A 14,651-nucleotide genomic window follows, 5' to 3' on the forward strand; every position below is an offset into this window, starting at 1 on the left:
AGGATACGAGGGAATTAATATTTAAAGGATCCATACAATGGGTGAGGTGGTAACAGGCAGACGAGGTTAATTGAAGGCCCGTCCCTTCTCTCATCCCGTGATAAGCCCGTTTGACGCCCCTCCACACTTGCGCCATTCAATCGCGGAATTTCATTTCGGGTCGCCCAGTAACAGCAACAAAGGAGGACCACGCGCCCCTACTCCCACTCCCCCCCCCCCTATTTGCCGCACCAAACCCTGTTTGGCTGGTAGTATTTCACGGTTTAATGGACGCATTCACAGTTATACTTTTAATCGCCATCAGAATCATTTCTCGCCCAGGGAAGAAATCCATTCACTACGTTATTTGTGAAAGTTTAACGCCGCGTGCTCAGCGCCTCCTTTCGGCTTCCGATGAATCTTCTCATTTCCTCGAAGGTATCGAACCGGGCTCTAGCTCCTGGAATGAAGGGACTGGGTGGGCGCGCGAAGAAATTCGTAATTTCTTTGATTCTTATTTTTGGAAAAAAAATTAATTTAATCTTCACCCTCTCATAGTAATTCATTTATATGCTACAGGGCTCGTTGTTTGATATGTTCTCATTTTTGTTTTTTTTTGCAGGTCGTCTTCAGAAGAATATTGTCCCGTCTTCACGACCGATCTGAGGGCAGGAAAGAACAATGTGGTTAGACTCTGTGTTGGATGTACCATGCAGATCGAAGTGTGACTGATAATGCGTACGATAAATTTTTTCTTATTTTTTAAAAATTGGTCGAAAAATAACCATGAGTATAATATCCCTTACTAGATACATAGATCATTGTATCATTTAGAGATATCTTGGAATGGTATTCTTTTTCAATTAATTACCTTTTTTCTTATTTCATTATAGGACTTCCTCGACAGAAATATCGGGCAGAGAGTGTACGACCAGTCTGCCGATGCAAGACACCTGGAGACCGTCGGTGGTGAGTGTCACATTTATTTCATTATCTTTAGTAGCCACTGGTTTTCTCGACGTTTTGCTCTTTGCTGCAGGGATAGCAGGGTGCATCTTACAGTGGGTTGCCATGCACACCTGTATGCTGTTCGAAGCGTATTTCATTTCAGCTGTTTGGAAATTCAACCATTTAGACGTTCACCATATTGCTCGTTTACCATGTTCGGAATAGAAACCATGAATTCCAGATTAAGTGAAGAATGTCAGCAAAATTTGCCAAATCCTTTCCTGAAATACGGTTTTTATGGAGTATTTACGAAATTTTAGAAACTGATAGTTTGAAGGGACTGTAAGATCCATATTTATTGCTTTTGACTCAAACGAAATAGTTTCTCATCTGGTCCACTATTTGTTGACAAAGATTGTCCGTCATTAAGCAAGTGCGTGTTTTCCATACATGCTACTGTCATGTCAATTGCCTTGTCAAATGAATATTTTTTTAATTGGACGTTGTTTTGTTCGTGAGGCAAGAGGGAGTGGTGATATTGCGCATTTGAGGAGGAGGTAGAGTGGAGACTGCTTGTCTGAGTTTGTTCTTTTCCAATGGGGCGTAAGTTCATTTGTGATTATTAATGAATAGTGGGAAGACAACCATTTTTGCATTCGGTATTTCCAGAATTCGCCTTGGTATAGCACTTATACTTTCCTCGGCGCTGAATATGAATTTATATGGCGAAGTTTAATTTGATTATGTTAGTCCTTTCAAAAAGCGTTTTTGTTTACTGCCGATGTTTTTTAAGGACATTTCTTGGAAGTGTTGCATTATACCGTAGATTATATGTTGGTGCGCTGAATGTGTTGATGCGAGCACTTCTGTAAATATTTTCAGGGGTGATTTATATAAGGGAATAGTACTTCAACCAAGGCTTGTAGTAATGGTACAATATGAGATAAAAGTTGGGTTAAAACATTAAACTGAACTGAAATGCTTTAAAACAGATGATACCCTACGAATGTGTGGCTAAGAAACTGATTTAGATTCAACCATTACACTCACCTGATTGCGAATTCGTCAACTCAAAAGTGTATTCGTTACCACATTTAAGCGGAAACATTTGTATTCTCCATTCTGACAAAATCCAAATAAAGTTAGAATTTTTATTTTGAAATGAACAGTGCCATGTCAGATGTCGTCGGGTTTTCTTCCATTTGCGGATTATATACCGAACTGGCAGAATGAAAGTCTCTTCCAATGCTCGACTGCTTTGGATTTTAGATTTATTGAACAAGGAAGAATATTTAGAATTCAATCCAGGCCTAAATTATGACTGAATTCGGTCACCGAAAGACTGATTCTTAAAACTTATTTTGTGTCTACGTATTTCGCTTTTCAGGTATTATTATCATTTTTCAGAAATTTTTTCATTTAATTCCAGAGAAAATGTTAGAAATCAGGGCAAAGGAAATCATTACATAAAACATGCCTTTGGAGTTGATGATGTTATGAATACGTATACAGAAGGTTTATCCTCAATCCTAAATTCAAGTGTTTCCAGGTTAACTATGGTGACGCCGTAAACATACCGAAAACAGATTGTTAAATGTGAACTAATTTTCGGATATGAAGAGGAAGTAAAAGATGTGCATTCATGTACTGTGACGGTGTCTAAATCATTTCATTTTAGCCAATCTGTAAGGAGGAGGAGAGATTAATCATGAGGGATATTGGTGGAAACCATTCCAAAATGAAAAGCAGCAAAGTTTTGAGAGCAATGGACGACCCGTCTTAATGCTAGTCTCTTATATTTTATGTCTTTCTTCTGATTTCATTGAGATGAGGTGTTAGATGATGGCGCCGTATTTGTGAGCCCCACGGCGAGTGACCCCCGATATACTTGATATCTTAGCAAGTTGTGCGCCCGAAATCTTTACAAATATTTTCAAGAAATGGACGGAATCAGTGACAATAAGGGTCTTTTGTCGAGTGAAAAACTAAGTTCGTGAGAATAAAAAAGAAAAGCACAAAATATAATTGTTCAACAAGGCATATTTTAACGGATTACGACTATATTTAAAAAGAGAATCACCGGAATACAAGACAAAAACACTGGAAACCCGTGCAGAGGACCTTTGGAAGGATTTCTTTAATATTTTATGCGAAGGAATGAAGATGTCCCTTCCAAATTTAAAATGCAACAGTAAGGAACATAGATGGTAAAACGGGGAACGTCCAACTGTATATTCTTTGAAGACGGAAAACGGAGAAATTATCACAGACAACGTCTAAAAGGCAAATATTTTGAAAACGTTTTTCCAGAGCGTCTACAATAAAAACACAAACGCACCGAACGACCCTCCGCAACCACCCGGGGACACATGAGCGATATACCACTGACCAGGAAGTGAATAGATCATCTGCTCCGTAGTACCAAGGCAAACAAACACCTGTTCCGGAAGAAATACCTGTTAGATTATTGGGGGAATTAGACGAAGATATTGCCCCGTTTTTAGAAATGGTTTTTCTAAAATCGATAGAAGAAGGCTCAGTACCTCACGACTGGAAGCTAGCCCATATAACTCCCATCTATAAAGGCGGCGATAGGGATAAACCAACCAATTACCGATCCATTTCTTTAGCATCGATCTCTTGAAAATTATTATAACACATTATTGTTGGTAACGTTGTGAGATTTCTTGATAGTAGGAAAATACTATGGCACAACTAGCACGGAGGGTTCAGTGCTAACTATGGCCAATAATGTTAAATATTTTTAGGGGTAGTTCTCACACCACGCCTTTCTTGGGGAGCACATACCAGGCCAGTATGCGGATTCACTATAAAGATACTCGGCGTCATAAAACGGGAGGTGGGGAATTATAATGAGAAAGTTAAGGAGAGGGGTTATTTTGCTCTCGTAGTAAGACCTCATTTGGAATATGTCGCAGGTTTTTGGGATCCTTGGTAGAAAATTTGGCAAAAAGAATTGAGTGAAAATCCGCCAGATTCGTTTAAAATTGTTCTACAAGAAGACAAATGTAACAGGTCTGTTAAGGGATATAGTGGCAGGGAGACACATGAGATGCGAAGATAACTAGTGAGTCTTAGACTTTAGGAAAGGTTCAGAACGAACGAGTTAAACGTTGGCACTAAAGGAATTATTATGACCCCTCACTACTTGGGTAGATCAGACCACAAAGATTGAAATAAGGGAGATAGATTCCTGTACCTAGAGTTACAAATACTCATTTTTACCCCGAACAGTCAGAAACCAGAATAGTGAGAAACCGAAGTCACTTTAGAAATAGTAAAACTGTTAAATATACTAGCCTGAAAAAATTAATCATTGCAAAGATATCAGGTATATTTGTAGGTTTATGTGTATGTTAGTTGGTAGTTTGCATGTGTATGTGGGTGTAAGGATTTTTGCTAGAAAATATGCAACATTATTTATGTGATCGGTATTAATTTGTGACAGTCGCATGTCATTTTTTGTTCCTTAATTTACGGGTGGTGGCCTTACACCCCACGCAACACTCCCTTGAGGCGGCTTGCGGGGTATTAAGTAGATGTAGATGTATTTATTATGTTGGAGGGAGCCCTGAACACGTCTCCATACTTCCGCTTCTCAAAATACACTGAATGATTTGAAAGACCGCAAATCTACGCATGCATGTTGAGGGGGAATGTTACTTCCACATGCCAGAAGGAGTAATTCTGTAGGTCATTTTGTTTGTAGTCTACAAGCATGTGTGCATTAGTTTTCAGCCTAACCTCTTAGGATATGCTGCAGGTATATGGGATCCTCACGAAGTTGGAATATTTAGGATTTATTGGATGAGTGTTAGGGAAATGTAATGAAAAGGTTTAAATGTGAACGTTATCTTTCGCTCTTGAGGTCTCATTTAGAATATGTTGCTGATACAAAATGCAATTACTGAAGTGTACATGTGGGCAGTCCTGGGCATCACCTCTCCTCTTCCCTGCAAACATTTGTGTACGCAATCATACAGTTGACAGGCTGCTTACCGCAGCGTAGACGCCGAAGGATTCGCTGTTGACATCCTTAAGAATACCTCTCTTTTGTTCCCGAGGTTGACTGCCGGAGCAGGTTCCGTAGTGACGCGTAGATTAAACGAGGTGGGAGCCGTTTTTTTATTGTCGTTTCAAACTTAGAGACTTTTGGTTAGCGAGGAGGGCATTCGCAAGGCTTGATATGTAAAATGCTGACGAACGATTCCAAGATTACGCTCCCAGAGTGGAGTGAAGGGAAAATGTACAATCCTATGTCTGCGTCATAATTCGGCGCTTAGGGTTCTCCTTTCTCTTCTATTTCTCAAGAAGTAAGTAACTCAATGGGTTGAAAGAGTTATGTGAACAAAACAAATCATGCCGTAAAGATACTACTCTCATGGTGATAAGCATGATAACGTAAAATATTTTGAGAAGGGTTTTTTCCACAACATGTTTTAATGGTTAATTGGTTGCCACAATATAATACGGGGACAAAGTATTATAGAAGACTCATGAGAAGTTAATGATGAGGGGAAAATTGTAAGGTTGAAGCAAATAAATTGAAGGACATATATTTGAATAAATATAAAATATCCTGGCCAGGATAATCCGAATAACGTATAAAAAGTAAAAAAAATGGGTCTTAGACTCGATGAATGAGGTTTCGTGATCTGAGCCTCTTTTGCATTCACATTTGCAATTATAGTTTCAGCAACAGTAGCCGTACATAAGTGGCCGCGGGAAGCGCCACGTTCGGAAATCCAACTTCATGAAAATCTCCGACTGCACCAGTAGCACATTTTAAATGAGGCGTGACCAGGGAAAGATAAGATTTCTCTTTGACCATTTCATGAAAGTTCCCCAATACTCTTAGTCATTTGGAGGGGAAGGTGACAGACCGAGGTCTTAGATCATTTGCGCCATTAGGGATTGGTTGGGTAAAAGTATTTTATATATAAGTAAGTATTTTCAGGGTTAGGGTGGAGATGGAAGCCCGGCGTAACCTTGGTACCGCAGAGGGGTCATATCCGAGGTACTCCTCTCCCACTCCTCGGCCTTGGTGTTTAAGATTCGGCGGCGTCCCCCCCGGCCCCCTCCAGCGCCTTTCTTATCCCCCCCCCCCGCCGTTTTACTCTCCCCCTCCCCTTATTACCAGTTCTTAAAGAAGGCGGGGATCGGGATTGTTGCGGTGGCTATCGTACTGGCTTCCCACTCAGAGAGCACGGGTTCGAATCCCGGCTGTGTTGAATATTTTCAGTGGTATCTCGATCCCTACTTGAAGGTCTTTGTGGAGGGTACTTTGGATGAGTACGCCGTCCGTCGGATGGGACGTTAAGCTGCGGACCCCTTGTCGCCTTTCGTAAAGAGTAGGTTAATGCCGAAGCCAGGTTTCTCTCCATCCTTCATCCTTTCCTTTCCATCCCCTATGGTGTATATGACCTCAGCTGTCGGTCGCCTCCCCTAACTACTATTACTACTTAAAGAAGACGGACTCATACGTCACTGAGTGAAGGTGCCGACCATATTCGTTCCATTCCCATGCATAAAATGAAAAACAGTGCTCGTACGAGTCATATTATTATGTCTTAATACGCATAAATGGCTATCACAATACTGATGGGGTAGATGACAAAGATTTCTAATCTATGATCTTCATGATGCGATATACTCGCGTAAGTGTGTGACTTGGCTACGTCACCTCTCCTGGTTCACACATTGCGTTTGATTGAAAGAAATCGAAGTTATTGAGGTATAAATCTTTACTTGGACATTATCAATTCATATTTTTAAATGACGAAGGTTTCTTTCCGCTTTCTTTTGTTTTATAATGTCCCCCTTTAGCTCGCCCTCTCTTTCAAAGAGTGTCAACGTATCGACAAATTATGACTCTTTGAAGTGCAAAAGCAACTCCGGCTGATATGCATATATGTATATTGGTCAAAGGCAAACGAGCCGCAGCAGTAGTTTTATGAAAGGCGACCGCAAGGATGAAGGGTGGAGAGAAACCCGGCGTCGGCATTAGACTACTCTTATTGACGAAAGGCGCCAAGGGGTCCGTAGTATAACGTCCCATTTGACGGGCATCATACCCTCTCATGGTGCTCCAACCAAACCACCTCAGGTACGGATCGAGATGTCACTGGAAAAAATTCGACGCCACTGGGATTCGAACCCTGAGTGGCAAGCCATTACGATAGCCACCTCGATCCCCCTCTTCAATTAGTGTCTTGGATAATGAGGTACTTGAGGTATATAATAGGCTTTCTTTTAGAGTTGGCCATCCTGCCCAAAATGTTAAGAAAAGTGGAATTAAAATTTTTAAAAACAAAATGTTCACTGTTTTTTATTTGATCATCGACCGTGGGCACCCTGTAATTTCTTCTTCCTTGCAATTTATCCATTTTATTTCTTTCCCTTCCTCATTTGTCTAAACCTATCACGGTCCTCATTTACCAATCAAATTTTCTGAATCTTTATTTCCTGCCTCCTTTGAATGTGTCCCAAAACTCCCCTCTCCTTCCCCTCCATTACAGGGACATCGTTGTTTTATCCCTTTCTGTCCAGTTCACCTTCTGCAAACCCCTATTTCAAAAGTCTTCAATCTACGCCCATCTTCAATTAATATGTTTCCGTTCCATTTCAACCAACGTCTTCTATCAAAATTTTTAAGAGTATTTTCTTAGCATATTCACTCAATGCCCCTATAATCAATTCCCTCCTCCATGTAAAGGCTTCTTTGCGCAAATGAATTCGTCTTATTATTTCACTCAAGAATTATCAAGAATGTTCATTCCCCTTGTTGGTGAAGTGACTAATTGATGAAGGGAATTTGAGGTGAATGTCAATAAGAGGGACTGACATAAATCCTTGTCTTTCCTCCTCTGGCTCTATTCTGTCTGTTGTTTCTATAAACTGTGAAGGACTTTGGAAATATTTTGCTAGTAGCGATGTCATCTGTTAACCAACTTTCAGTTCCTATAATGATATCTGACTCGGTTCTTTGAATGAGGTGGTGAAATTCCGGTGTCTTATTTTTTAAACTTGGGCAGTTGACTGCTATTACAGAAATTATATCTTCGTCTAGAACCTTCTTTGTGTTCGCTGCGGTCTGCTTTCTGGTGATGGTAATTAGTCTTTTGATTGTCTTAATACACGACCATCTATATTCTGATAAGTAATTGTTTCTTTTGCTTCATTAGCACTGTACTCACTTCGAGAAATCTCTTAAGGCAACCTAATAATAGTGAATTAGTAATAGAGAATGTATATTCCTAGAATTCTTTTATATATATATATATATATATATATATATATATATATATATATATATATAGATATATATATATAGATATATATATAGATATATATATATATAGATATATATATATATAGATATATATATATATAGATAGATATATATATATATATATAGATATATATATATATATATAGATATATATATATATATATATATATATATATATATATATAGATATATATATATATATATATAGATATATATATATATATATATATATATAGATATATATATATATATATATAGATATATATATATATATATATAGATATATATATATATATATATATATATATATATATATATATATATATATATATATATATAGATATATGCTTTTATTTCCAGTCAGTCGGAATTCTTTTTCTCAGCCAGACAAGTGCTTCAATGCGAATAAGACAGCATGGGGAGAAAAATCTTGAGTCTAAATGCCTTCTCTTTGTGGAGTGTCTTGGACGTTTGTTGCAGACTTCTGCAGTCAATTTAAGGAAAGGTGGTTATTCAACGTGTTACTTTTCTGAAACATTAAGTGACTACATTCTCAACCTATTTACTTCAAAAATGGTGAATGGCAGGTAAGCAAGCCTTCCGATTGTGATTATATCATTATAGAAAGTGGCGTTCTGGTTGGGTATTTGCTGCTTTGCTAATTTTTCATTCAACATTCGATCTTTTACAAATAGAGTCTCTTATTTGAGACATATGAAAAGTTAAGGCCATTTTCTTATGCTTATATATTTTGCCATTAGAACAGAATTATGCATCACCATCCATAGATTATTTCCAAAGTGGCAAAGCCTGTACGTTTAAATTTAAAGTATTGCTTGCTAAAGAGAGTCTTCAAAGGCTGGTTGGTGGCTCTATTAGGGGAGGCTTCTAAAAATATATTGGTTGTTTTATTAAACCAATAAATCAAGGTCTCTATTCATAATTTTAGTTCCCTACTCCACTATCACTCATAGCATTATTTGTAAAACATATTGACCCTCATTTGGTATTATCAGTCAGTCGACTATGTTGCTGGGCCGGCCAAACACGGAATGCTCCATGAAGAGGTGACAATACTGTAGAGTTCATGGTCATTTAATGACAACATTGAGCATCATATCAAGAGAAATATGCTTTGCCAATGGCATCAAGACTTTTGAACTTAACTAGTGGTTTTAAACAAAGTTTTTGATTTAATCAAAAGCTAAATTCAATGTTTAGTTTAATGAGATGTTATAGAACCTGTCCTAAGAGTTTGAGTGATGACTGAGAATACAGAACTGCATATATCTTGTTCCAATTAGTGGGCCATTGCCACACCAAGTTGTGGGAATAGTTTAAAAATTGAACCCTACGTTAGTTGCACTTTCCTGATAGCTAAAACCATACACATTGGGGCTTGAAATGAACTCAGAATGGCTCTAATTATCGAGCCAGCCATAATATTTCTATTTACAGTGGTATCATGATGTTGTTGAATATTTTAATGACTGTGCTCATAATTTAATTTTTAATCCTTTCACTTCCAAAGGTCATGTTCCAAGGCTCAACAAGACAAAGCTATTTGTTATGTCTTGGTGCTGTGCCACCTTAATTTTGATAATAAGGTGGACATTACATCGTTAATTAAAGTGACCAAGTCTTCTGTTACAAGGTAGGACTTCACACACCTAAATTTTGGCATAAGTAATAAATAGTCATTACTTTACTCTCCAAGCTGAAATCATCAATGTGAACAAATATCATTGTATGAATGCATCGTCTATTTTTGTCTCTCCTATAGGTTAATCACTTTATCAATGCTTGTCTGTTTTTGTGTCTTTTATAGGTTAACACAGCTATGCAGGGTAATCGGAGCCAGAGTTGACAAACAGCGGATTGCTACTCTCCGATTTCCTCTGGCGGTGCCTCCGGTGCCAAGAAAACAAAACAAAACGTGATTTCAACCTTTTGTAAATTATGATGAGCTAAAGAATACAAATTTCTTTAGGATACACATTTTGGAAACCATGGCATTTTTACGTCTTTCAGAAGACCTGCTCCAGCAGGCAGTATATATTATATTCAGTTATATCCAGTATTATGAATTCTGAATTTGCCAAAAATATGCCTGCCGTAAACTTTGTGTGTATCATAGATTTTTTTCAAAATCCAAAGTTTTTTCATGTGGTTTCAAAAATTTATAACATGGAAGTTGTTGAAATGTTATTCCATCTGGCCTTATTTTATAAGATATTGGTTAAATAAAGATTATGAAATATTCTTTTGATCAATGCTAACAAGTGGAGTATGACCTGTATGAAATGCCAGACAATTATGCAAATTGTGGATGTTTGGTGTGAGGGGCAGAATTTTTCTGTGTGATTTGGAGATTTGCATTCATTGTAAAGCATTTGTCTTCCCTATCCATTTTGTGTAAAAATCACTTGCGTCATGCCCATGATGTTTTTTGTCAGAATGTTTTTTTATGACTTATAAGGTGATTCACATTTCAATATGACTCATAAAATGACTTCATATTGTCAGGAGGTGATAATTCAAAGGTCACTGATGTGATTTCGAGTTATAGTATTTATCGCCCATTAATGTTAGTGGGTAGACCTAATTACTTCAATTGCTCAATAATGATAAGAACCCTTTGCCCTTTTGCTTTTCCATCCCAATCTGTTCTAATTTATATTAAATCAAGCACTAAGGGGAGTTAATACAATCATTTCACTTGTCATGACACACTCTTCCTCCCATAATACATGATTTAGATGAAAGGCTTTCAGTTAATTGATGCAAGTCCGAGTTTTACAAGTACAATAATTTCCCTTATAAGGCTGATAGTACTCTAGATGTGTTGGAGTAGGTCTATATATGCCACTAATGTCCTTGTAAACTCAGAACTTCATACTGAAAGAATGGATAGATTGATATAGGGTGTTTACGGATCACCTAACTCTTTCTCTGTTGCATTTCATATAATTGTCCTTAAATGTGCAGCACTGTATATTCCCTATCATGGTTCCAATGATTCATTTTGAATTTCTATTTATATCACAGTACTGTAAAGACTAAAGGGTGATAATTATTACCCGAAAAGTCAAGCCTGCCCAGTTAATTAAATAACAGTTGTGAGTTCCACATATAATTGCCTAATTTTTATTCAAATATTGCATAGCTATTTTATGTGAATGTAGAATTTATGAAAAATATCTGTTAAAACATTATTATTTCTGATATTTGCTGATAATGTTTCATGCAATATTAAACATATTATCCTCTTGTGACATTGTAACAGAAATTAAGCAAAAACCGTCTTGCTGTAAAACATATTTACTGGATCAATGCACAGATAGACTAATTTTCATTGTTTAAATGGCTGACAAGGGAGGTGTCCTCAGTCCATGCACCCTCAGTATTTCCATGGGGAAACAGCACCCCCTAATGAGAAAGACTGGTATATTATAAGATGATACCAGGTCCCTTAATACTTATATGTTATCTGTCATAGGTTTAAACCTTCCCCGATTATGGTGCCATATGACTCGAGATCACTGCATGTTTCCATTGCGAAAGCAATTGACATTCACTGTTGAAAGTCTAGGGAATATTTGTATGCAATTTAGGGCAGTTATGAAAATATTCATTAGCAAAAACCTGCATTGTTGGATTACAAATGGGACTCGCTGAATGGGAGACTCTTTTAATAAATTACTCATTGGTAGAATATAGCTTGTCGATTTTAAACACGTCAAATGAATTTATACAAAGGGAACATTACGCGCTTCTCAATTACCATGACTTAATACGGAACTGATTCGCCGATAATGGGATGTTTGGGCGTTGGGCATTCAATAACTTTCCCCACGCTCAATATTTCACGTTGTTTTTAAATGTTCATACATTATCCCAAGAAAACATGCTGATAATCAAGTTAAACCATTACTCCTGATTTGTCATTCGAATGGACTTATACTTTAGCTGGTACAATAAATCTGGTCGTGTTTTAAATTTCAATTTGGTAATAATAGAGACTTTTTGATGTATCTTAACGATAAAATGTCGAGCGAGAATATCTGCTTGTACTCAAAAGCATTGACTTTTTCAGATGAATTTTTCTCAATTTGTTGAATTAACCAATCAAAAAAGGATGCAGCATACCTTTCCAAGGTCTTGAATGTAAATCTGTCATCATGACTAGGAACCCAGACATTATGGATGTGAGATGAGCGATAATATGCATGGCAAATTATTTCTCAGATATCAATTTAACTGAATTTTTCTCTTTGGGTTAGTGAGGCGATACGTATTAATACGTTTAACACCGGATGCATCTCCCTGTGAGGTTAGAGGGATGGTCAACTTGAAGTGGAGTAGTGTATCAAGAACAGCTTTCGGTCAAAGAAGCGTTTTCCCCTTTTTGTGGAATTGAAATACAAGAAAACATTGAAATATTTAACTCACAATATCCTTGATGGAATGCACAGTCTCCGTGATTGCTTACTCAATGTTTCTGATGCCGATTTGTTACTCCTTGAATAACATATTTTCCTGGACACAGTTCTTTTTCCTTATCCTCCATTTTCTTCGTCATTTATTTTTTCAAATTTGCAGAAGTTTTATCAATCAAATGTCCCAGTGAAAAGATATGTGGCGTCCCCATCCTAAATGCATGAATCTCACACCTTTTAGGACTTGTTATGTGGCGAGCACAACCCTCGCCTATCTAACAAACCTTCTGGTTCATTATTTTAGTTAAGGATGGCTTCATTGAAATTTGCAGTAGCAACAAGCAAATAAAAGTAGGACTGCCATTTGACAAGTAAAAATCCTTTATCATTGCCAGGCTTTGGTTCACATTAGCACTGTCAAGCTTGTGGCATCATAATCTCATGGAGCATTTTGACAAAAACTGCTTCTTGTCTCTTGAATTAAAAATTAGTTAATTTTTAAATTATTCGCATTCCTCTAGCATTTTTATTTTAAGGATTCCAAGTTCCATTACGTACGTACTTATTACATTGAAATATGATGGCCATAAAGTATTAAGTGCACTTTTTATATAGCAATGCTGGCTCACAGCTTCCCTTTACAAATTCGCATATATTTTTTTGCCTTAGCTAAGTGTGTTAGATGGAATGATGTTGGACGAAATGAAGGGAGGAAGTATGTGGAATGGAAAATAGTTTTTGTAGTGTTTTACGTTGGGTTTTGTTTTTTTGGGAGGGACAAGGAAATCTGCACTACACTGTTTAGTATCTTTGGAGTTTGGGTTCATGCAAAACTGACCTTAACTCCTTGTTCCCCATTAATAATGTTTTAATCACATTTGGAATATGTTTATCTCACCCAAATCTCTATATAAGCCTCAAATCGACGATTATCCTCCTGCCTCAATGCCTAAGTTTCTGATCAGTATAAAACTCTGCTACATGTTAATGTTTTCACTAGTCTCTTCTTTAAGTCTTTACTCAAAATTCCTAGCCAGCTCCTGCCTCTTTTTAAATGCCAACACCATTCTTCTTTTAATGTCCCCATCACTTTGCCCACCCTCATCCAAAACACTGCCTTAATAGGTGATGTGTTCTACCTGTTGTAGTTCCGTCCATTTAATTTTTTCCATTCTTCTCCACACCAACATATTAAATTCTCCCGTCTTTGTTTATCCTGTTGCTTCAATGACCAAGCTCCTGAGCAATATAAACTTTCACTACATATAAAAGTTTTCCCCAGTCTTTTATTTACATCTTTACTCAAGGTATCTGTCAACAGCTACTGCTTCTTTGTGGACACTTCTTTACACAATGCAATTCTTCTTTTAATGCATCCACCACTAACACCCTCATTCAAAACACTTCCCTTAAAGCTGAACAACTTTAGAAATTCCAGTTTAAATCCCCCAACTTTAATGCAAGTCTTAGCCTCCCAATTTATCTCTTTACCTTTACTTTCCTGTGATTCACATCACCTTTAAGAATATCATTATCTCTTCTTTCTTGTGATTAATTTTCATCCATTATTACAACAATTATAATTCACTGAGCAGTGGTTGTAACCCTTCGACCTTCTGGCTAACTAATCCTTTTTTTATGAGATCACACCAACCCTTTCAATGTCTTCTCTTACCATTTCCTCCCGATAAATATTAAAAAGAAGATGTTATAATGGACATCCCTATCTTATACCCCTGCCTAGCTTTGCCCATTCCAACTTATCCTTTGCTGTTTGCAGTGGGCAATCAGAAACATGAGCAGTTCCCAGATAAGTCATCTATCCCTCCAGTCTACTCTTCTGCAAAATATTTTTCAAAAAGTTCCCTATTTGCTCTGATTAACAGTACCTCAAAATCTATGAGGGTAATCCCAGAAGTGACCAACCCAGCAAAGAAAACACAAAAATTTTGGAAAAAATGTATTTATTTTTC

At 37.2% G+C, this 14,651-nt stretch overlaps 1 protein-coding gene across 2 annotated transcripts; it reads left to right on the plus strand.

The window, feature by feature from the left end:
* Nucleotides 1-646: 646 nt before the first annotated feature.
* Nucleotides 647-12,579, plus strand: LOC139695775 (uncharacterized). Of its 2 annotated transcripts, XM_071594558.1 has the most exons (5): nucleotides 647-717; nucleotides 873-948; nucleotides 9,771-9,893; nucleotides 10,068-10,175; nucleotides 12,523-12,579. In XM_071594558.1, the coding sequence occupies exons 1-5, from the start codon at nucleotides 714-716 to the stop codon at nucleotides 12,569-12,571; spliced, it is 360 nt and encodes a 119-aa protein (XP_071450659.1). In that variant the 5' UTR covers nucleotides 647-713; the 3' UTR covers nucleotides 12,572-12,579. The 2 variants fall into 2 exon arrangements, with proteins under 2 accessions (XP_071450659.1, XP_071450660.1); XM_071594559.1 differs by lacking the exons at nucleotides 647-717; nucleotides 873-948 and adding an exon at nucleotides 8,708-8,826.
* Nucleotides 12,580-14,651: the final 2,072 nt, after the last annotated feature.

The sequence above is a fragment of the Hetaerina americana genome, unplaced genomic scaffold (genome assembly GCF_022747635.1).
Source record: "Hetaerina americana unplaced genomic scaffold, ioHetAmer1.1.p SCAF_63, whole genome shotgun sequence".
Classification (NCBI taxonomy): Eukaryota; Metazoa; Arthropoda; class Insecta; order Odonata; family Calopterygidae; genus Hetaerina; species Hetaerina americana.

Coding starts and splice junctions, on each gene's coding strand:
- LOC139695775 (XM_071594558.1), top strand. Junction 9,894..10,067: donor ACCAAGTCTTCTGTTACAAG/GTAGGACTTCAC, acceptor TGTCTTTTATAG/GTTAACACAGCTATGCAGGG. Junction 10,176..12,522: donor CCAAGAAAACAAAACAAAAC/GTGATTTCAACC, acceptor TCTTTGGGTTAG/TGAGGCGATACGTATTAATA.